This window comes from Diplotaxodon limnothrissa, linkage group LG10 (genome assembly GCF_057381915.1).
Source record: "Diplotaxodon limnothrissa isolate DT_005_m linkage group LG10, D_limnothrissa_male_GT1.1, whole genome shotgun sequence".
NCBI lineage: Eukaryota > Metazoa > Chordata > Actinopteri > Cichliformes > Cichlidae > Diplotaxodon > Diplotaxodon limnothrissa.
In genome coordinates, this window is record NC_140605.1 from 22,422,531 (window position 1) to 22,447,665 (window position 25,135).

Genomic DNA, 25,135 nt, shown 5'->3' on the forward strand with positions numbered 1-25,135 from the left:
ATGGCTGAACGGGTCGTCCTCAATGTTTTCTGCTTCTGTTGGGGTCCCGTCAGTGCGTAGGTAAAGCATGTAAATCACACCCAAAGATCTCAAATAAATTACTACAATTAAAACTGTTTGAGTTACTGTATGAAATCCCAAACTAAATCAAAATTAAAATTTCTTTGGGTGAACATTTTCCAAAGATGAAAAATCCCAGGACACATGGATACATTTTACTTTCACTGTGTTACACGTACACACAAATGCGTTCATGCACACACATCCGTGCGCATGCTGAACAAATGCAGGAACATAAAACGTACCCAGGAGACTGAGAGCTGGGGATACCTCTCTGGAGGGGAGAGGGAGGGGAAACAGGAGGACAAAGGAGGGAACAACTAAGCTGTAGTGCCTCTTCACCTCACTGTGCAATACCTTTTGTGCAATACTTTTGTAAATAGTCAACGGTGCAATAGACTCAATACTTGAAATGTGCAATTCACTTGTATTTTTATTTTTATTCCTATTTATTCTATTTATCCCCTTCGTATATTTTATTTATATTGTCTCTGTATTTATATATATGTGTGTGTGTATAACTCTGTAACTTCTGTCGGTGCTGTGCTTTTTTTGGAAATCGAATTTCCCAGAGGAACCCACCCGAGGGATTAATAAAGTTCTATCTTATCTTATCTTATCTTATCTTATCTTATCTTATCTCTTATTAGAGTAATGGACCAGCTGTTTAGAGGTGCGCTGTGTGTTAGCAGGCAGGTCCCATCATTAATAATATCTCCTCTCCTGCAGCATCTTCATCTAGCAGAGTAGGAGCTGATTAGCAAACCTAATCGAGAATTTCAGTCTCCTCAGGGATTTACTACGGATTCATGATTAGCATTTAAGTGTTTTTGTGTGTTCATATTATTGAGGGTGCATTCAGATTTGTTATCATTACTGATTAGTGGCTCTCTTTCCGGTGGACTGTAGACTCACATTTTAGGGAAAACAGGTTTCTGGACTTTTATTCAGTTGTTTTTTACGTTGTGGGTTTGTTTGTTTTTTTTGGCCTCTTTCACCCTTTCTGTCCATTTTTATTTCTGTCATTTCTTTTTATTCTAACCCACCTGCTATTTGATTTGGACTCTATACTCTAAGAACCTTCTCCTCCGTGTAACATCTCTAACTAATACGCAGTGCATACAGGCAAAACCTTTGAAGTTCTGTCTCCATAGAGACCTCGCCTAATTGGGATGCATTATCATAATTAGCACTCATCTCCCGCTGAACATGCACTGTCACACTCGCTGCTGAGCTTGTGGATTCTGAGTGAGAAAAGTTTGATGCTCTCTAATGACACATCTTACAGCAAACAGACGAGGAGGTGAAAAATTAACAATGACATTGTCTATAGACACACATCCAAAAAGAATAACAGATTAGTCCTGAGAAAGGGCTTTATCATCGCTAAAGTTAGCTTGCTATAATCCTAAATGTCCCATTTAAATACCAGTGTGTAAAGACGCTGTGCTTGTCTCCATAAAAATGGGCTGTGGACACTGCTACGTTATCTTTTAGTGAGCAGAACATAAGTCTTCGAACACAGCATGAGAGCTGTTGGATCCTTTGAGATTACATCAGAAATCTTTGATTATTATGAGTGGAAATGACTAATATGCAAGTGTGTCCTGTGGTTTAACATGATTAAAAGATGAAAATTTCAAACTGTGATGACTACAATCTGCATAAAGCAGTTGTTACACATGTGATGTTCTTTTCATGGGCGAGGAGGGGGGGGGGGGGGTTAGGATTTTAAAAGACTGCTAGTCTGTGCTTGGCTTGTGTACTTTCCTTTCAGCACATAATCCGAGGGATGCAAAGCCTTCTTCATCGTGTTCCTGCAATCCGTTGCAACCGCCAACCTGGTTCAGTTAAAAAGAAAATTCAGCAACTCTTGCTGTGCTTTAATGCAGGAGGCCGCAGAGGACATTGCAAGTGCAAGATGTTTGCAGCTCATTCACCCCCGGATATGCACAGTCAGAAAGAGGGAGATTATATTTGTTCATACCAGACAGAATGCAGGTTTTAATCAGCGCCGTTTTTGCCATATATTTCTGTAAAACTTGAGTTTGGTGATCAAAGACTGCTGTCATGAATATACAGAATAAATAAAGTGACCTTTATTTAAAATTTGTAAGAAATTCACCTCACATGCTGTGACGGAGTCGCACCGTCCCGAGCCTCCGACAGCTGATCTGGGCGCATACACGCACCACCACCATTAGTTTTTACAATTACCGTGGCTGCGCGGCTTTTCGGCGACCGGGCAGATAAACAAAAAGGGGTGAGAGGTATATTTTGAGCAGCGCAGAGGGTGGCCAACATATTTTCCCACTTACCTTCAATAAAGCCGGTCGCGGAGATTCGCTATGATCGCCGATTATATGGGGGTTATGCAAGCCGATGGTATGGGGTTCCGGGGTTTAAATAGTGGGTTCGCGCGCGCTTGAAGAGTCACGTGAACTGCATTATTCTTTTGGTTTGTTTGGTGTTATTGTGAAACACTGTAGGCTGCCGGGAAGTGGCCATAAATGTCTGTATATACATATATGTATTGTAGGACTACAGCAGGAAATAAGCTGAGGGGGAAAGACGGTTTGATAAAAGAAATAATAAAGAGATGACTATTACGCCTAGTGGGAGGGGCTATGGGGTATAAGAGAAGGCGGTCAGGGCCCACCTGTTGTCTTTTGTCCAGTGAGCTGTTACAGAGAGGGTAACATGCAGACTGTGTTTTGTATATAGATGTTTGTTTGTGCTGACTTAAGTCAGTTCTATTTTCTTTGTAAATAACTTTTTGTGCACCTGGGAGGCCGGCAAAATAAATAAATTATCCACACTGAATGCTTTCCGACTACGCCTGTATTTGTTCGGGAGAAGTTTAGGAGAGGACCCCGCGACACATGCAGAGAAAAACAGCAGGTTTTCTGCATGAATAATCACAACGCAGATGTTCTAGTCATTGTTTTTGAGAAAGAGCGAACAAGTGTAACTTGTTGACCTCCCTCAAGGAATCTGGGTGCTCTGGGTAGGGGGACTTGCTCCTCTGTGCAAACCTCAGCTGACCTCAATTCAGGGCAAAATCGTGCGTTTTCTCAGGTTGGCATTTTAATAGTTTGTGTTTTCGTCTGAGACATGATGCAACTCGACAGTGGAGTGTTTGGGCTCTGCTGCTGAAGCTGCGCTCGTCTCAACCGGATAACCAGTTCTCGAGAGCCCAAATCCGCCTACATGGTCTCCTTGACATCCCGCTGCCCTGTCTCAGATACTCCCCAAACAGAGCTGGCTTTGAGGCTTGCCTTTGTTGTATATACTAAAAACAAAGTGAATTTTTCACCCGAGTTTTTTTGGAGAGAAAAACAGCGTGCAGGATTAGAAGGCACAATTGCCAAAATCCAAGTAGAAGAAAATCCATGAAAGAAGAGCTGTTCTTCCTAAATACTGCACAACATGGCTCGACTGTAGTTGGAAAAAGAGTTTTAACAAAACCTTAAAAGTAGAGTGGAAGAAAGAAAGTGAGGCTTTATCCATCCATCCTGTTCCACTTATCCTTATCAGGCTCACTTGGGGGCGGGGGATACTGTAGCCTGTCACACCTTCCATAGAGCAAGAGCCAGGGTACAGCCTGGATACATCGCTGGTCTATCGCAGGGCTAACACAGATTGTGTCTGTGGTGCTGATAGTATTACTTTATATATGATTAAAAACAGTATTTACCTTAAAGTTTAATAAAATGGCCTGAAGACTAGACGTCCGCTCCTATTTTTTCTTTTTCAATGATTTTAACCACATCACCTACCATCCTTGAAGTGACAAAGTATTCCGGTAATTTTCTGTCATCATTGTAATAATGGCCATGTCCACATTTATATCGCATACAGTGAAAGAGTATGTTTGAGTGGTGTATTTTGCATGAGGGTCCAACCTGTGATCTTTCAGTTATCAGTGATAGCTTCCAACCAAATGCCTTAAAAGGTATCCGTTCACACATTTCATTAGTTTCTGCCTTACTGAACTGCCTTAAGAGGATAAGAGAATATTTAATTTAAAATTATATGTAGCTAGCTGATCCATGGCTTAAAGCATTGTGCATGTGACATATAGGTGAGGGTTTTATTCTGGATTAGGCACATGTTCATCTCTGCTCTTATATCTTTAGGCTGGATTGGATCGTATGTTTCCAAAGACGGCTGAAATGTTAATATATGAAAAAATATAAAAATAAAAGATTAGCTTTGCTAAATTGTGTATTTTTACATTCTTAACGTACTTACTTATCAACGGAGCATGATCAATAAACAACAAAAATTCAGCCCTCATTGCAAAAATACCGTTTTTCTTTTCCACTTTGTTGCCACGAGTCAGTGTTAGAAGTCCAGTTCCAGTCGCACTTGTTCTGACCTTACTCATAAACAAAATGTTACTAAAGTTCCGATGATTCTGGATTTAATCTGAAAATTCTGTAAAGATTTGCATTGTGATTTTAGCTTTGTAATAAACTTTTAGTCACCGAGGTGATAAAACTTCAAGTCTAGAAGGATTTGGACAAAGACTACCTGTACTTAAATCCTATTAGTTGTGCCGCATGTGTGACAAGAACACCACATCAAATAGGAAGAGCAAGCCGAGTTTCAAAGAGGATTTTGATCTGGAAACTTTCATGGATATTTATATTTGACATTTAAGTCGTCTAATTGCTCTTTTTTTGCCTCGTCTGATTTCTTTCTAGTGATGTAGTTTCAGAATTTAACCCACGGGCTGCGTTACGATGGATAAAAAGCACTGCTCAAGTTTATAGTCAGACTTTTAAAGGGTCCTTCCCCACATCCTTTATTTTTGGATGTTGAGTCTGATTGACATACTGGCATTTGCCGCTGACCAGTGACATTTAAGCTTTTTTTTAAAAAAAATTTATTTTTGTAGGGGAGGCTTTCACTCTGCACTAACTCAGCCTGTCAACAACATAATTAATCTCATTAATCAACAAAATTTCCCTTGGGGCGTTTGAGATATTACAGCTAAGGTGAAACTTTTTAGCATTCGAACAGTCCTCATTCGATAGCGTGGCTGTTTTTAATGCTTGTAGCGCCACATGCCCGTGCGAGCGCAGATTCATTCAGCTCACTGCTGAACGGAAAATAATAGTTGAAAATTTAAGAGATTGAGCTTCCTTTGTGCTGCTCTTGAGAAGATGTCAGAGGGGTAATAGGAAGATGAATGAAAAGCAGTTATTCATGCTTTCTTCAGCACTGTATTGATCGATGCAACAACTGATATCCCATTGCGTTTGCTGCCCTCCCGCCTGCCTCTCTGTGTGTCTGTCTGTCCCTGCCACCTGCTACCAAAACAGGGAACAAGATTCTCCATCTGCCCCTGGATCTCTGTCATTCGCTGTCTGCCTTTTGCCTGCTTCTTTATTGCCTTTGTCATCTCTTTCTTTATTTCTCGCTTTGCTCCCTCTGTCACTTAGTTATCTGTTTTATCAGCGCCGTTTCTCTCTCCTGTCACACACCCACCTTTCTTTTCTCTCCTGCTTAGACGCGCACTTACATATTCTCCTCTGTTCCTCGAATGTGAGGAGGTGTCTGCTCCCCCCATATGGCCTGTCAACTTACAGCAGAGAGTGTGGGTGGTGTGTTGCATTTTAACCTAGCACGGCGTCGGGAAAAAAAAAAAAAAAAAAGGAGAGAAATCATATGTCAAATGGTGGGAAAACACACTGTGAAGAAGCACATCTATTTAGAAAACTCACTGCCTTTGAACTTGTGATGCACCGTGCAGCCATAAATAATAAAAGAGAAATGTATTTTGTGGAAAATATCTCACTCGCAATCAATTATTTTCTACAATCCAAAGGGAGTTTGAGAAAATAAGCATGTGGTGTGTGTGTGTGTGTGTGTTATGAAAGATGTGGTAAACAACAGGTAAACTGTAGATGTGTAATCTGCAGTCAGTGATGAGAAAGCCGGGGAGCAGAGGAACAATCCTAATGGATCTTTTATAATCTGCTTTGTTTTTTGTCTTTCTCTGAAATTCACAACTGTCGACAGCTGCCTGTTGTAGAGAAGAATAAAAGGCAGATAGGGAAGTACAAGATTATAGATATATAAATATAAATATCTTTAAGCCTGATTGAAAGAAAAATGACCTGCAGGCCATTTTGAGCAAAAATGCCAAACAGGTCAACAGATTGAGGAAACTATCTCAAGTGGATGGTCTTAAACTACATTCTAGTTTATTCTTTATAATAACGTTTTTACCCCTCTGCCATAAAGGCTGATGAGGTATTGTCGTCACCCAACTGGGATGACAGGTGGGCAGGCACCCAAGTTTGTGAACACAGTAACCCCAGAAGAACGAGGCGATGAGTTGAAATCTCAGTGACTTTGTCAAGGTCAGAGGTCAAATTTTCTGAAAATCACCTATAGGATTTTAAAATAACTATCACAGGCCGTCAGTATTTTTGAAATAGATTTACCAAGAAGATGATGCCGATAGCCTTCGCTGAGTAGTTCCATAGTTTCTGACTTCATTCGTTTGATTTGATTTTGAATGAACAAATTAAATCTTTATTTAAACATGTAAGTTGCAAATGCTAATAAACATGAAAAAAGTCATCTCAAACTGGGTGATGAGCATGACATGAGTTCAATGTACTCAAATGGCCTCCACAGTCACCAGATCTCAGTCTAATAGAGCAACTCTGTGGTGGAGATTTCAATTACGAAAGTCCGTCAGGTAAGTCTACAGCAACTTTTTTTTTTTTTTTTTTTTTTTTGTTTTGTTTGTTTTTCTCAACGTTGTTGTACTTACTTTACTCATGAGTTCTTATTAGGCTTTCATGTGAGCAAACAGTGTGGATCCACAGGAAGCCTGTGATGCTTGTCAAATCTATTTTTATTTATTTATTTTGCTTTGTGTGGTTTTAAATGCAGACAGTTTGATTAGGTGAAGTGATTAAAGCCCCAGCAGGCACGGTTACCTGTAGCCACCCAGCCTCTGCTCATGAAGCCAATCCTTGTTAAAGACACGCTGTTCTTTATTCAAAGCGCAACAACATGCTGCGCCTCTACCTGCATCCAAGACAAACAAGCGTTTGTCTGTTATCTGTGTTGCACAGCAAACGGGATGGTGGTTGTGTTGGTGGTGATAGTAGTGTAGTATGACACATACTGAAGTGCTAGTGACAAAACAGTCACATTGAGTATACTGAGAAGAAAATGGGATGACGCTGATGTGGGTGCCTTGCTAGAATAATTATAGTTTTGTAGTGATCAAATCAAAAAAAGCCTTTCTCTGCTCTGTTATGTTCTGGTGTAGCTTGTTCTGTTCCATAAATGCGCATTTTGTTACGCTCAGATCAGATACATGAGTACAGTAGTGTCATCCTATAGCAGCGAAATATTACAGTAAGACAGTAAATAGAAGTTTGAAGCCATTACATGCATGGAGGGAGTCGACTTCCCTCAGCTGAACCTTCTAAGGTTTACTGCAGAGTTCAGCCAGATTATGAATAATGGAGAAAGGTCAGGATAGATTTTTAATGGATTTGCACACCACATGGCCACAGCAGCTGCATCAACAGGGATTTTAGGGCGATCATTTCTGTCACCGAGGGTGGGCTAAATTCCTGCTTGAGTCATCACTCCAACAACAATTAACATCAGAGAGAGACTGAACATAAACATCAACGCTACACACTCGGTGCAAGGGTTAATCCCGTTAATCTGTTTTACGTATGTAATATGTCACGACCTAATTTTAAAAGTGTCATTTAGTAAATAATCCCCTAAATGACTATTTCAGACAAACGGTTCCAGCGCGTGGATGAAGACTCTTTAAATTCCCTCCATTTTTAGCAGCACACAGAAGTGCAGATCTCTTCAGACTCCAGCCTTCTTTTCATGCTTCAGAGTTTTTAAGTTTTAAAGCCCACATGCATGAGCAACTCACATTGCTTTCTTCATGATATGAGGAGCTTTACAGTAATCCTTCTTCTTAATAAGCCCGTTTCATGTGCATCGCTATTCAGGACTTCAAAAAAAGGGGGTGGGTCCTTCGTCAGTCACTCCACGTCTGCCGCTGCTCCCTAAATACGAGTTAGCTATGACTTTCAGCGCATTCTTTTCACGTTTAGCAGTGCGGGAGATGTAATTTACAAAAAGTGTCAGCAGCAACCGAGGCTGAGAGTCGTGTCCCCCGGTTGACACCAAGTAAACAGTCACTTAGCTTGCGTGTCACTGTTCACCCGCATAACGCTGATGGAGACTGATGATTACAACCGCGCGTAATTGCGCTGACATCTCGCTGTGACAGATTGTATACACAGCAGTAAATCGGGCTTTAACATTGGTCTAGAAATGAAAAGAGAAAATTAGATACGTTCATCCATTATGGAAGAGTCCATATTTCAGCTGACTCCCTGGGATAACTCTGACTTTTAATATTAACGTTTTTCTTTTTTTTTTAGGAGATACAGCTATGTTCATTCAGCTCACACTTACCTACAGCTATCCTTTGTACTCCATTTGCATAATTCTAATTAAATGTTCACTCAGAAGCACCCAATCAGGGTGTCAAGTAGAAAGTAGGAGGAAACAAATCCTTTTATATGTTAATCTACTTTACTACAACATTGTCTAGCCTGCCAGGGAAATGAATATTTCACACATCAAACTACACATTTGCATCAGCATGCAGAAATAAATGCATTACTTCCATCATTTTCGATTAGCTCTGCTTTGGGCTGATATTTGGGCATTTTTCACACTGCATAATGTTTTTGATTCCATACAAGTGCTTGTCCAGGCTGATAACATTTCATTGGCCCTTGTTATTGAAACTGACCCAAACATTATGCTTTGTTTCATTTCTTTTCTTTTAAATTATATTTCATTGAGATCAAGAATATGCAATTTATAATTCTCTTTTGTGCACCCTGTTATTTACAGTGAAAAATGAAGGGCACTTTTCTTTCTTCTGCTTTTGGCAGTGAGCAGCTGGAGAATTTCAGAAATTAAATGGTGGGCAAATTCACTAACTCAAGTGCGCTGACAATTAGCGCAGGTTTGGTGGCAGGAAGGGTTCTGATTGATTCACATGGATGACTCACAGACAAGACGTCCAAAAACCAATCGATAGCATTTTTAACAACAGAGTGACTGCAGCATATCTCCATGGATAAAAACAAAACAAGCAAACAGAAAAAAACAATACTGTTCTACTTTAGAAAAATGGAAAATCTGGTGTAAAGAACATGAAAGCATGGATCCATCCTGCCCTGTTAAGCAATTCAGGCTGCTAGTGGTGATGTAATGGCATGGAGGAGGTTTTCTTGGCACACTTTGGGCCCTTTAGTACCAGCTAAGCATTGTTTAACCCTGGCTCTTTTTACAGGTGCTCTTTAACTAACTGTCATTCTTTTACTGTTTGTGTTACAGATTAAATTAAAATGGCTTCAGAAAGAAGAAAAGACGAGCTTTACAGGGATTTTTGATGTATCACAGTAGCATAAAGCATTCATTAGGTTCTGCCGTCTGAACACAGACGGAAAAATCAGCTCTGCCTAGATTTTACCATGTGCACTTCACATTACCGTAACTCCTCAACTATTCTGGGCTGAGGAAAACATTCAAATGGTTCCTAAAAGATTAGATTTTTAAAATAGTTTTACAGCCAAAATTACTTATACTAAGTGTAAGTCCTGGGTGATAGAGGGTGAAATGCCACAGCCTACCTGAGTGTTGTTTCTGACAATGTACAGTCCTTTATGACCACAGTGTACCCATCTTCTGATGTCTTAAACTAACTTAGAATAGTTTCTTGAACATAGCAATAGTTCACTGTAATCAAATGTTTTTCACAGTCACCAGAGGCCACCTTTTTGGTGAAATACACAATTTGTATAAGGGTTGTACAGCAACTGCGTGATGCCGTCAGGCCTGTTAGGAATGTTTCCAGCACCTTGTTCGATCTATGAAATAAGAATTCATAGATACGTATCTTTCAGGACCAATTTAATGCCATATCATTGTGGGCTAATTTGCTTCACATACAGCAGTCTAAAACAACATATACAATACATCATGCACAAACAGAACAAATCTAAATCTTCTACCCCCAACTGGGGGTGGATGGAGGAAGACAGGAAAAAGACAATGAATTCAGATGATGACAAAAATTGAAGGGGTCATTATCCCCAAATCAATTTTACCTGCTTTTCCTTTTATCTGTAACACTGTTTACCCATCTAAATTACCCTGTTGTGGGTTGACTGCCAAGTAAAACAAGCATCCAGCTCACTAACATTATACTGTAGTTCTGCAGTGTGTGGTCACTAATATTTACATCCTGTCATGAACACAGCCTCTCGCCGTGGGTAGATATTCGCTTTTTGCTATGCACTGATACAACTGGTGGGTGTAGTTTGTTAGAAATAGTTCCCACATGAAATTGCTCTCAGCATGGATTGTGGGTTTATAAACCAAGTGCCAGTTTCATTACAACCAAGAGAGGGCAGACATTTCTACAGCAAGGTCTTCGAAGGTGGGTAATTCACACCAAAGCGATCTAGATGGATATGTAGCACGACAGGCCAGGGATGGTATGTGGAGGCTCGCTGTCACACCTGTCACAGCTTACTGGGATGCTTGAACAGAAAAGAGCTTTGATTCAAACTGAGTTTTTGAAAGAAAAAAAAAAGAGACCTTTTAGTGACAAAGGTGTTGGTGCAAAATATGCATGTACTGTATCAGAGAAACACACATATATACCTGAACAAAGGTAAACAGAACAGTGATTTACCTCGCTCACTTAATGTCTTATCTTTGCAGCATTGTCACCGTGGAAACAAGGTACTTTTTAATAGTGTCACCACTTGAGTCATTCATCACACATTTCAACAGGAACACCTTGCCTTGAGGAGCTTTTGACCTCAGTCAACAACATCTTACCATTTGTCATGACTACACACACACATGTAGACACGCACTGGTGCACACGCTCAATCTTTCTCGCTGTCTAACCCTAAACCTGCCTCACGAAAACTACAATCGTCCATTATTGCTCTGACCAGTGTTTGTCCTCCCTGCAGGTGACGATTCTGATCATCCTGGCCTTGGCCTTCCTTGCCTGCATTGTGTTCCTGGTGGTTTATAAAGCCTTCACCTACGACCACGCCTGCCCAGATGGATTCATTTATAAGGTAATACCCATAAACGGCCAGTGTTTCATTTTATTGCTCAGCAGCACATTTATTAGGAGAGGTGTTTAACACAGTAGCTGGTTTGTGCTGGAATGTGGGTTGTAGATTAGCCTCTTCAGTGCTGAGCAAGCCTGCAGCACACGATAACTTATTATTATTGAGCCATTTCTTAGCATTTTTTTTATTAATATGTCTATCTTAATTTTTGCACCTTCATGCCTTTTGTGAATACTTGGACTACCTTCTTCCTTTTCTCCAAAACAACATATTTGAGGGTTATCAGTATTCTACAGTAGATATTTTCCTGTCTTGGAGATTTCCAGGTAATATATCAAGTGGAAACACATCTGTCACATCTTAAATAGGATCATGTCAAGAAGAGATGAATAATCTCAATAGCACTGTGGTTTTTCACTACTTCTATAGCACTTGTCTGAATTAATCTGGTTGGTCTCAAAAGGAGACACAGAGTCAAGTAAAAGCCCCACATAATATAATGTCATTTGGTTTATCATGCCTATCGAGGTGCACTTCTTCAAACTGCCCATTCATTCCTCTGTGAATATTGTAATATTTTGGATAACCTAATATCAGGTTTTAGCCTACTACAGGTAAATGAGTCCTTGTATAAAAAAAACCCCCCAAAACAATCCCTGTATCATATTATCTAAATACTTTTGAGTTTCTGAACTAATTTCTAAATAGTTAATGCAATATGTTTGTTAAACCCCTTGAATTTAGGCTTTGAACTGGAAGTCATGCTCACAGGATGTCAAGTGGGATGTACAAAATGATCTGATGTTTAATCAATCAATAAAGAGCGAGATTTTAACCATAATTCGATTAAATTTGTATTATATTGACATCTTTTTGCTGCAGTGCATTGTCATAAGAATACACTGATCAAAATATGCAGCACGTGCTCAGTCAGAGGTACCTGAAAACTCTACCTAAGTAAAATATAGAAGTATTTGTACTTCGGTACTTCCCACCTCTGTGTTCAGTTAATTAGTAAGGCACATCAGCATACCTCCAAAACTCTTCCATTGTTTAGACATTCACTCCTATTAATTATGCATGCACTAAGAAAAAAAAATACTTGCAGTGTTCAAAGCATGGTCTTCAAGTCTTAAGCATACAGAAAATTAAACCTTTTAGTAATAAAGAACAGCATGGGAGCCACTTGACAGTAAGAACAGGCCTATAATCTATGTCCTTCTTAAGATTTGGGTCCAAAGTGTCTCCCATCACCTCACATACAGTCGCTTAATTTTCTTTTAGTCCACAAAGACGCATCCAGATGTAAATAGTAGGTAACACACAAATGATGAAGCTCTGCTGTGTTTTCTTCAGTAGCAGATGTCTTGCTCTAAGTGAAATTCTCACAAGGTTTCCAAAGCCTTTTTGTTTAGCCACGTTCTTTGTTTGGATCCTGGTGTGTACTGCTTAAAAGCTTGTCTCCTATGGATGGTGCATTACTGAGTGTAGTCATGGGTGGATTGGGAAAGATTTAAGTAAGTGACGTTTGTTTATGTAGCACTTTTCAAGAATAAATGTTGCAAAGTGTGTGGCAATATAAACAACAATTAAAATGCTATGAATGGATAAAAGTAGATAGAAGCAATCCTGCATAGGTGGGTCATAAGCTTCTTTTTAAAGGTGTAGACAGTGTCCACAGAGCTGAAGTCGAATTAAATCGAGTTCTACAACTTGGGAGCCACAAACCAAAAAGCGCCGTCTGAGTTTGTCCTTGACCTAGATCGAGGTACCACCAAATGCACTGATTAGCTGACCTCAGAGGCTTATTAGTTACGCGTGGATGGAGAAGTTCACTAGGGGAAGCGTCTGACCATGAAGCGCTCTGAAAGTGATTACCAAAGTCTCACACTGAGCCCCAAACTTTACAGGGAGTCAGTGTAAAGACCACAGAATTACTGTCACACGGGACCTTTACAGGACCTGGTGAGAAGCCTCACAGTAGATGGTTTGCTCAGGCAAAGGAGTAATGATATATTTAACCTCAGACCACCCAGGGTTATCAGATAGGGTTCAATTAAATGATTTGCTTAATCGAACTGAGACGTGAGTATTTTTAGTTGCACATTGCTTTCTAAACACATCCTAGCTATTGCAGCCTCGGTTTATGCTCATAGGTACAAAATCTGGATGTTATTTCTTGAACCTGCTTTTCCAAATCTCTCATCAGCACAAAATCTTCTTAAACACTCAGCTATCCATGAGGTATATTGATTTTAAGCCCCCATTAAAAGAAACTGTGAGCCCTCAGCAAAGATTTTCTGGTTTATTGATGTGTGAAAGCTTTTTTTTTAATGTGCAAAGATAGCCAAGTGGAGAAAGTTGATGTGCTTGTTTGAGGAGTGAGAACATAAAAATGTGTGATGATGTTAATGCATCACACATTAACACTGTAAAACATTTTGGATTTAGCAATGGTAAGCTATGGATCCAGGTCTTTAAGGAAGAGATTTTAGTTATTTTTGTGATGATTGTGTGGTTTATGTCGTCTTTGTGTGTTACTGTTGTTTAAATCAATATATGTGCTGTTCTTTAACACCAAAATGTTCAATACTCTGCGGTGTCACATGTGTGGTTCTCATTTATCATTTTTTCCTCTTTGTTTGGTCGTTGCTGTTGTTTTTGAGCATCTGTGTAACTGAAAGATATCTCAGCGTGTGCAAAATCAATAGGCTCATAGGATCAAATTGTTTTGGAGGTGGAGCAGCTGTTGTTTGATTATATGCTCGCGTGCTCATGCCTCTCCTGTACATACATCCCCTTCAGCTCATTCGTGCTACATCCTGAAGAAGGCATGAGCTGTGAAGAATATTTTAAGGTCCAGCTACGACATGTCACCATAATGAGATTTTCTTTCCATTCCTTTTTTTGTTTTTCTGTTGTTCCTCCCCTGACAGCAGGAGAAACTGGAGCATCCAAGTATTTTTCTAAAATTTCACAATAAATTTCTCTGTCATTGGCCATTCGTGTTGGCAAATATTTGCTCTGCCATATAAACTGCAGAATCCTGTCCGCTCTTCTCTAACGTCCCACCTATCTAAATCAGGAAATAGAGGTGAGCGCAGTCTCCCCTGGGTGAAGAAAAAAAACTTCTGCCCTACTTTTATTCATTTCTGAGTTCATGTTAACCGAAGAGGCTGATGAGGCTTATCTGACAGGCAATAATCCATCAATGGCGTCAATGATTTTGTTATGACCGGTGTAATTTTCTGCTTTTATTCTTTGACACAGAAGCCAAAAAGACACTTAATTTAGTCCTCTATCATATGTTAATAGCTTGGTTGACAATTAGATGAAAATTAGAAAAATCAGACATGCTGAATATTTTATGGTAATTACCACATTATGACTGACTCCTGATCATTACGGCTGAGGTCGTAAAAGAAAATGTTTCACACTGATGTCCTTATGCAACAGTCTGTTTTAGGTTTTACAGTGTATGGATACAGACAGCCTCTTTTCTGCTGATTTCTACTGCCCTCTACTTATAAGTTTTACTCTACCTTGTAAGAGGTCACCTTGCAAGTCTGTGTCTCTAGACAGATGTAGTCTTTAAGGTGGAATAAATCTAGTTTGAGGCCCACAACCTCTGCAGGGGCTCTGACTGCAGTCTGCTGAGGTATTATTAGCAGTGTCACATCCACATTCACAAGGTGGAAAGGTGTCAATAGAAAGACACGCCTGCTCACACAGTGTGCCACACACAGCACAACTATGTGAGGCTTTAAATGGGTACACACTGGAGCACACTGACCTATAAATCTTATGCAGAGCTTTAGGCGTCTTCTTGTGTCTTCTGACTTTACCTCCTTATTACAACTAATATTAGAATCAGAAATAGAAGCCTTTTATTGACATTTTACAATGTATAATGAAAGCTGTAGCTGGTCGGCTACACCATCAGATAACAGAGCAAACATACAGTTATTTACATAGAAAATGTAAAAAGGTAACTGCTTAATAAATAAGGTATTTCAATGAGGTAATGTGGTAACTAAAAAATCATTAATGTGACAGAGTACACACAATTTCACTGTGACTTACCTAATAAGAGACAATATTACTGTGTGTGTTCAGTGTTCTAACAAAAAGTATTAGAAAACATGAGATAATTACCTTGTTCTTATTATATATTACAGTGGGTTTCTCATCCTTTCATAAGACCCTGATTGTATTATGTCAAATGCCACCAGAAGATTTATGTTGTGGCAATATTATTAATCTTTTTTTCTGTCTCTTCTGCACAAACTTAGTACAAATAGAGAAGAGTATACTTAAAATTTGTGGGGAGAAAGTTGTGTATATTGTCTAAGGGGCTTGGAAAGAAAAGTGTCTGGATTTCTTTAAGTTGCTTGAAGACATTTCACATCTCATCCAAGAAGCTTCTTCAGTTCTAAGAGCAACTGGTGAAGAGTCCCAGATTTTAAACCCTATGGGATTGTCCCCAAGAGTGTCAAGCCAAGGTGTGAAAACGGGTGTAGGTCACAATCAGCCAAATTTTCGGCTGAACTCATTGAGCCCCACCCTATCATGTGATTTCCTGAGGTCAATTGGCCCAGGGTGTGAGTGGGCGTTAAGGCGTCTGGAAAGGGATCTCAAAACTGGATTTTAGATGGCAGACAGTTGGTGTTGTAAACCACCGCCTCTGTTCAAGGAGGGTCGTTCACAGTGGACATAGATGGCTGCTTTCACTCCTCTTTCAAACCACCTGTCTTCTCTGTCCCATACCCATTTTCACACCTTGGTTAGTGTGATTAGGTAGAGGATCAATAGGAGGTCCATGACCCACTTGGGGACCCTCCCATAGGGCTTAAAATCTGGGACTCTCCACCAATTTCCCTTAGAACTGAAAAAGCTTCTCAGATGAGAGGTGAAACGGCTTCAAGTAACTTAAAGAAGTCCAGATGCTTTTCTTTCCAAGCTTCTGGGACAAAAGATACACACTCTGAGAGAAAACCAGAGTTAAACAACTAGCTATAAGCTTTAAGAGGAAAGAGGAAAGCTTTAAGTCTTGTCTTAAAAGCAGAGCTGTCTCCCAGACCCAAACTGGGAGTCGGGTCCACTTTTAGATTGGGAGGCAGAGCTGTCAGCTCGTTTAGAATGTGCTATTAGGATAAAATGGGACTATGAGGTCTTTACTGGACCTGGTTATTTAAAACCTTTGCTTGTGAGCAGAAGGATTTAACGCTAATATGCTAGAAGCTAATATGGGACATCTCTGTTTCTAGTCTCTGTCAGAACTGGAGCACAAGTGATTATAGTACAGTAGCAGCACCGTACCTGTTTTTCCTTGATGTAGTGTTATCTTTGAATATTTCTGATGTGGCCAATGCTAAGTATACAATCAGTGTAAAAACTTAATAAATGTGGTATAAACACATTTTGCCTGGATTGTAATTGAAGTTGGGATTTTAATGTTTTCCTTCAGGTTTCATTGCTTTAACTCTGTAAATGATTCAGTAGAGTTTTTAATTAGCATGTTACTCTCCTGCTAAATCACACCAACCTCACTGTTGTTCCCCCTACAGCACAAGCGGTGTATCCCAGCCTCTCTTGAGGCCTACTACGCTGCCCAGGATGCCAACTCCAGGGGCCGTTTCTATACAGTGATCAGCCACTACAGCATGGCCAAGCAGACCACCTCGCACTCTGTCTCCCCCTGGCTGCCTGGAGGGTCAGGAGGGCGCGACGCCAAACCCCCGAGTGGCGGTGAGGGCCACTGAGTTAGCTGAATGGTTAAAGGATGTAAAGACACACATGCAGACATGAAGACGTACATGCAGACACAGGCCGACAACATGTCAGTGAATATTTAGACTTGTAGACAAAAGAGACAGATTCACACAAGAGTACATATATAGAGTGAAATCGTGCATGCAGACATTAAACCCCACAAGCACATTTGTATTCAGATTAACTTGTCTGCTCTTTTATGTGCTCATTCTTATCGAGGGGCATCCGATCTCTTACTCTGTTGAGGTTATCATCATCTGCTGACGTACACCCACATCCACCTGCAGTCTGCTCTCTTGTTATCTTGTTTACTCCCTTCCTCAAAATGATTATTCATTGACTATCATGATTATTTATTTTTTACTGTAATCTATGGATGTTTTGTATGTGATTACCAGGTAACTCTTTGTACGAAGGCACGAGTTGACGCTGAGATTCACGCTTCTTTGTGCGAGTCTCTGAAGTTTGAAGTCATATTTTCCCCAGTGTGTATACTGTAGTTACTGTATAGTCATTCTCAGCCCCTCTTCTTTCTAGCTTTTTTTGTGCAGACTAGGCAACCTCAGGCATACCTGTCAAAAACTACACAGGCGTATCACCCAAAATGTGTCAAAGCTTCAGCTGGTCTGTCTGAGGCCAAGGCCCGCGTCAGTTCTGACTTGACCGAACGACTTTCCCCCCCCTTCATTGCTGTTTAATCGCTCATACACAAGAAGAAGAACATTTTAAATGTGATGTGCCATACATTTTAAATCCTGAGATCCTGCAGTGAGCTAAGCTGTACATAAAGATGTGCATTCAGGCTAGGTTGTGTGTATGCATTGTAGTAGCTTTAGGGAGTTTTTCTTCTTCTCCTTTTTTTTAAAATTAGTACAATTCCTTTATGTGAACTACATATTGCTTCAGTTGCCAGTCTTGTAGCTTCATTAAACACAATGTTGCAGATGGGAAACAAGATATTGTGCATACAACTGTCTCTTGCCAAAACTCTTTATTTGCCACTGTGTATTGTTCTGTTTATGGATGGGCTTCAGCTGCAGCCGAGTTCTCCTCCTGCACTCTTATTATTATTAATTTTTTTTCAATTTGGTAATGTTGGATCTGTTGTCAAGAGCGCTTTAATGAGATGTTGTGATGTTGTTAGTTGATATGTAGCGATACCTGGTGTAATTTATCCGTGTGCATCCTTGTCCCTCTTCTCTTGGTTCGAATTCAAAATAAAACAAGCTGTGACCTGTGCCGAGTGTGTCTGTCAGTCCCGCTCACCGCCGCGTCTCTTTAGCGCTCACACGGCGTCTAATGTGGGCCCGAGGCAGAGCATCGTGAAAGAGAGCGACGGCTTTTTTGCACCATGTTATGTTATTGAGATGTACATACTCGGATTCAAACCACGTTGTTAAAGTTTCCAGAGCTGTGGGGCAAATTTGTCTGCTATAATAATGAGCACCTGTGATTGACAGTAAAATAAAATTATTAGGAAAAAAATACCTGTATGAATAATAACTACTGGATATATTACATGTCTCTATAGTCTTGTAAATGGCAGATAAGGCATTTCAGTGACATGAATAGCTGACTGTCCTAATCGGAAATGTGTATTCTAATGAATCTGTCAGCTGTTTATCACTTGTGCAGAGTGAAAATGGTCCTGAATTCAACAGCTTTTTGAGAGCAAAGAAAGCACCATAAGACGAAAAGACAGCTATGTAGGATTTAAAGCAGAATAAACAAAGAAATAATACATTTGGTGTTTAAAATATCCATGAAGTTTCAATACTTCAAATAGCACTGGGTTCATTTGATGATGCAAATCATGCAGGGGCCATGGTTCATTATGTAAGAGGAGAAACTTGCCATTGGACCATGTTGATGCCCAGGGAGAAAAAGGGTGGTTTGTGAAGGGAAGTGGAATAAATGTAATTTATTTAGAGGAAATAAACAAGTGCCGACTGTCACTTAAATTAATTTCTCATTTTTGTTAATAGTAAATACAGAGTTGTGGGGTGCGGGGATGTGAACTTTCTTTGCAAGGAAGGCATGCGAGTAAAAGTTTGAGAAAACTCCATTAGCATAACAGGAATTAATTACTGTTGTTGATAGTGCTGTGGGATACCAAGTAAATACAGGACCAATATTGCCTATACTGATACTTTTAACCTATAAAGGCAGCTTATGCAGGGGGAAGCAAATCAACAGGGACTATAAGCAGAATACAAACAATTGGCAATCAGTCCTCTATTGCAAAGAGATGTGTCAGAGGAGTGGCGCTCTTGGGGGCAGTTTGTTTTTAAATTAGACAGCGATTATTTGCAAATCATTCTGAGAGTGATTGCTGTCAGTGTTAGTTGTTTTGTGGCGACAGGTTTCCTGTCACCAGCTGACCTGTGAAATCGATAGTGGTCGCCCAGAGGTTGAGGGTGTTGCACGCTTAACCTCTGGGTGACCAGTTGAATGGCAGAGCTGCTTGCAGTCAGTCGCTGAATCCCAAAATATTCAATGCAGTCACCTAGCAACCACAGATTTTCCTTAGTTATAGGGAGGTTACTTTTATTCTAAATCATGAGTCAACCATTTTATACCATCATTAATAATGCAAAGTGTTTCCTCTTGATTTTTGAAGACCAAGATTAAAATTGGACATTTTCCCATTTAGAGCGAAAAATGAAGCTCTTTACAACGCAGGTCACAGGTCCTTCTTTGTCCTGTGTTCACACTACATAACTTATAATGCAAAGAGCACACAGACATACTGCCAAACACAACACTGCTTGTTGATCTAAAGAAACTGATAATTCAACCTTTCTTAATCCTCCTGTTAAACTGAAAACATATCTGTGTATTTAAAGAATTGCCCAGTGTGCATGTGCGTGCTGCCGGTCAAAATAACAGATTAACAGGACTCCTCACGGTCCAACACGCAGCGTTTTTTGTTTTGCATCTTTTTCGAAGTCAATAAATAAAAGAACAGCCACCCGTTTCCAGATGAAAACAAATGGAACTTAATTAAATGGTTTGCAGGTATCACTGTCGCTCACACAGAAAGAAAGAGGGAGGTAACAGAATCATGAAATAATCCAACACAAAACAGAACAAAACAAACAGAACAATAGGATGAAGAACGAACAACCAGGAAACGAAAAGAAACTGATAAAAGGGAGGGAAATCAGCAACACAGCAGTACTGACTCAGACATACGCATGGACAGATGTTCTTTTATGCCGTGCTTACACAACCCTGACATGTTATAAATTGAAGGGTTAAGTGAAGAGGAGCAGCTGATGACCTAACGTGTCCAAGAGACAGTAAGTGGCAATCTGTTTCCTTCACAGATCAACAAGGGTCAGGGACTAGACCAAGGTACGCCTCTGAATGACTAAGCAAGTCGGAAAAGAAGAAGTAACTGACAAGGGTAAACACAAAGAGAAAATACAGAAAGCCTAAGGGGCTGATGATCTTTTGTCACAAGAACATTTGAAGAACTGTAAACCTTGCTGACATGAGCTCAGATACGTTTGCTGCCTATCAAACTTTCCTAGATCATTAATTTCAAGCCTTGTGGTCCTGATTATTTTAAAATGAGCAGCTGGCATCGAGATATGGGAATAAACGGTTCTTAATAATATCTCTTGCTTTTCTATTGTAACTGCAAATATCTACAATTCATCTTCCCGTGGTACAGGATGTTGGTGTTACAAAGAAATGATAGATGAGACAGGTCATATTTTTTGCGAAGGGAGAAATTGTCTGTTATAACTGATGCTGATAAAAATCAAGCTTCGCTCTGATCGTTCATAAGAAACAGGATCCAAATGAAACACGCCCAACATACAGAGGTTTAAAATCCACAACCTTCTTATAGAAGGAGGGGGTAAAAAAAGAGACAGGAGGTCATAAATGAGTAACTTACAAACTGCAATGCATGGGAAATAAAACTGACATCTGCACCGCAGACTCAAATTTGATCATCTTGTTGTCCTTCAGCACAGAGAAGAGAGACACTGAACTTCACTGAATACAGTGGATCTGTATCCACTACAGATCAGCTCAACTACTGTCATTGGATACATTATAGTAAAAAAATACTCTTTTTCTCACATTTAAAACAGCTGGAAGTATGCAGAGAGCTTCTGGCTGATAATATTGGGTTGAAAAATCAAAGGATGTAGTTACATGTATTTCCCAGCCATAAAAAAGAAATCAAACTGACATATTTTGTTGGATCACTTTTTTGATTTGATGATGGCATACATTCTGCATGGCACCATTTCGATGAGCTTATGCAATTTTTTATTTATTTCTATCCAGAGTTGCATTACTTTTCTGTCAGAACACTGATTTGTTGAAGAGGTCTAGTGCGCTCATTGATGTATTCCCCTTTGCTGGACAAAACTAAACAGAATGGCAGGCTATGTATGAAGCAGCTAACCAGATAACTGAGCTCAAATTTGCTCTTAAGCCCTACTGCCACTGCTGTCTTTGCCAGGGGTTTAAGACAAAACATATTTAAAGAGCATCAACAAACAAATGGGGGTCTCAGGTGTCTGCCGGACTTCTAGAAATCAAGCCGCAAGTCTATCCCCTCTTGCAAAACTAAGAAACCTCAGTGCCTGTGCTGAATAACTGTTTGTAAAGCACTGCCCAGACTCGTTATATATTCGAATAGCTGCTGCTTGCCTTTTCACATTACACATTACAGCCTCTGGAACAGGCAGAACAAAGACGCACACATATTTTTGAAATTATTATTATCACACGTAAGTTGTACTTGCAGAATTTATTCCAAACTGTCTCATTTTAAAAATCTCTAACAAAAACGTTCATTGTTGTTTTTAAATGTTGTTCAAAGCTACCGACGATCAAAAAGTCGCACACACATCCGGCCATCTGTGTAATTTTCCCCACACCTCCATCTCTCCCATCAGCCGCCTCCCCTGCTGTCACAGAAAGGCTGCCTCTCAGTAGTTGTCCCTTAGAAGTGGAGGAGGAAAACAGAAGGAAGGGAATGAGAAAAATAGTAGAGGAGGGGGAACAGAACCACGGGGAATTGCAAGAGGAGGAGAAAAGTCAGGTAAATGGTGGGGGAGTAGCAGCGCGGAGTTTCATCAAAGCTGCACTCTGGCAGATGTTGACAGCTTTCTATTCAGCCTTTAAGGTTGATCTGTCGCTTACTGCATCTTTAGGGAGAAGCAGGATGTGTTTTTACAGAAAGTAAGTTAGATACTTTTTTTGCGTCTCTGTATCCCCAAGAGACATTCATTATTTTCATTGACTTAGAGTTAAGTATTTGCTGTGACAGTATTTTAACAACCTCTCCCTGGGTTGTCTTTCAGTCAAGCCAATAAATTTGAAATTTTATTATTTTACTCTACTGCCGTAGGTTTGCATAATTCACAGTTTATAAATCCTTATACGCTTTAAAAAAAAATAAGACACCGGGTCCTAAAAGAATAGATGAAATGGAGAATCGCCCTCAGAATATAACATGCCGGCGAGTGAAATGAATCTATAAAGGAAAAGAAAGACTTCATTTCAGTCTGCCGTGGTGATCAAAGGTCAGACAGCTTCGAGTCTCTGCCTCTCCACTCGTCCTTCAGACTCGAGGACCTTGATTTCGAAATGAAATGCAAATTTTACTTTCATCTAAAAGGACGACTTCGAATCGCTGAGAAAGTCTCCGCTTCTTTTTCTGCTTACACCAGGTAAGACGTCTCTGACGTTGTCTCTGGTTCAGGAGTGGCTTTATATTAAGAATGCAACAGTTGAAGGGGGCATGTGTGTGTGGTGGCTCTTGATCCACTGATGCCACGTTTTTGGATGGACTTTTCTTGAGAATCCTCTCAAAAGGTGGCTCTCATCCTTGTTTCTTGTGCATATTTTTTCTATTAGACTCTGTCCTTTCATTCAACTTTCCATTACTGCACTCTGTGAACAACCAGCCTTTTCAGCAATGGGATTTTGTGGATTATCCTGTTTTTGTAGGCTGTCGATTATCTGTAAAATCAGCAGCCTTCCTTGTGATTGTGGTTCCATGAACTGAACTAGACTGAAAGATACTCAGCTGGTATTTACACTATGTAAATAGTAATTTGCTCAAACTAAAAGTAAAACATTTAAATAATTTGAGATACTGGATTTCTAATTTTAATGAGCAATGAGCTACAGGGCTAATACTTCTTTGGCCAAAAAGTATGTAGAGCAACAGATAACCCATCTGTTGCTCCAACTCAGGTGGGATTACATCTTGTTTGCGATGGAGATGGACAGACTGACAGATGAGGTCAAGCAGGAATCTCTGTGCACTATGATGTTCACAGACAACACTGTGATCAGTAGTGGAAGAAATGTGCAGGTTGCAGAGAACGTGGAGGTCTGTACTGGAGAGAAGAGGAATGGAAATCAGTAGAAACAACACAGAATACACGTGTGTGAATGTGAGGCAAGCTGGTTGAAATGTGAAGATGCAAAGAGCAGAGGTAGTGAAGATGGATAAGTTTAAATACCTGGGGTCAACCATCCAGTGCACAAGAGAGATGAAGAAGAGAGCACAGGAAGGGTGGACTGACTGGAGTCAAGTATGAGGTATGAAAGGGAAGGTTTACATGAGGGACGGCTCAGGTTGAGCAGTTAGACATGTAAAAGGTCAAATAGTGGAAGTACTGGACAAAGGATGCTGAAGATGGAGCTGCCAGGCAGGAGGAAAAGAGGAAGACTACAAGGGAGGTTCATGGATGAAGTGAAGGAGGACAGGGAGAGAGTCTGGTGTGACAAAAGTGGATGGTGGTAAAGGTAAGGATGCACTCTGTGGTGAACCCTAAAAATAAGCAGCCAAAAGAAGAAAAAGAAGATGAGCAGAAGTTACGAAAATAAAAAATAAGAACAAAACAAAACAAAAAGTCCTGAAATATTTCACTGTAATAGTTATACAATGAAAATAGAATATATAGAGAGATGCGACTGTACATGAGTATGCAGCACTCTTGGTTTAGATCACAGCAGTCCTTAAACTTAAGTGACTGCATCCTGCTGCAATCCTATGAGAGACAAACTCATAAACAGCGGTCAAAGTTCTTGGTACAGTATCTTAGGAACCACATTTAGCTGTGATGACACAAACATGCTCACCAGGTGAAATCAATATCAAGCCACTGCATCAAACCAGGTAAAAATATATTCTTCCATCTGAATCAACTGGTATCTTCAAACTGAACACAAAAGCCATGAAATACACAGACACTGTTTGCATTATAGGTTACGCCCACAAAAAACTCTGAAACCTTTTCCTGCTCAGAAGAGTTCTACATGTTTAGCAACCACAGGATACTAAAGAACAAAAGCAGAGTTATCTCGACCCCCTGAAAATGAGTCACATAACTTTTAAAAAACTATTTTTAACTGTTGGAATATAAACTGTGAATTAAAGTCTCTAGTTTTAACGTCTAAATGCAAAAAAGATATGTCATGACGACAAAAGATCACCATGAGGAATATAATTTATGTTATTTTGAGCATTTAGTCACGTTCATTCATAAAAACACTTCATGCTGTGTCTGTACACCGCAGCATATTGTACGAAGGGTGCTCTCTTTTCCTGTTTTGCTTTTATTCAGATGTTGCAGCAGAGATAGACAGCAAATGCAGGAAAGAACGAGGCGGAGCACAAACTCAGCTGCTAAGGGCATTTAAGCCCATGTGGTACGTGCCCCAACCTATCGTCTTTTTAATCTGAAATCTGTGGTGCATGTGTTGTTTTGTCTGGCTGTGTGACCTTCTGAAAAATGAAATCGAAAATCAGCTGCAGGTGGTTCCTCTGAACCGCCGGATGTGTTGGCGAGCAGCTTGAACAGCCGGCCACAATTAATTCGAAAAATATACAGTGCTTAAGAAGATCATAAAATATTTAACAGTCCACATTTGCATTAAAAATGTAAGGCTCATCCTCATGAATGCTGCGCACATATTACCGTACTAGTGCGAGTGGATAATATTTTATTTTAAAGCACCGGAAATCTCAAAGGAACATAAATTTGTGTCTCATTTGAAAGCATTATGAGACTCACCGGGCGAGCAGTCCCCTGCGTCTCATGTGTGTGTGTGACTATTATATATCTGTATATGTACTTTGC

The 25,135-nt window shown here is 40.0% G+C and overlaps 1 protein-coding gene across 1 annotated transcript in view; it reads left to right on the top strand.

Annotated features, from left to right (window-relative positions):
- Positions 1–17,002, top strand: part of nsg2 (neuronal vesicle trafficking associated 2) — a 60,061-nt gene extending 43,059 nt beyond the window's left edge. The window contains exons 3-4 of the mRNA XM_085363947.1: positions 11,133–11,243; positions 16,808–17,002. Of these exons, the coding sequence (XP_085220073.1) occupies positions 11,133–11,243; positions 16,808–17,002 (306 nt within the window). The remainder of the gene's footprint in view (positions 1–11,132; positions 11,244–16,807) is intronic.
- The last annotated feature ends 8,133 nt before the right edge of the window (positions 17,003–25,135 follow it).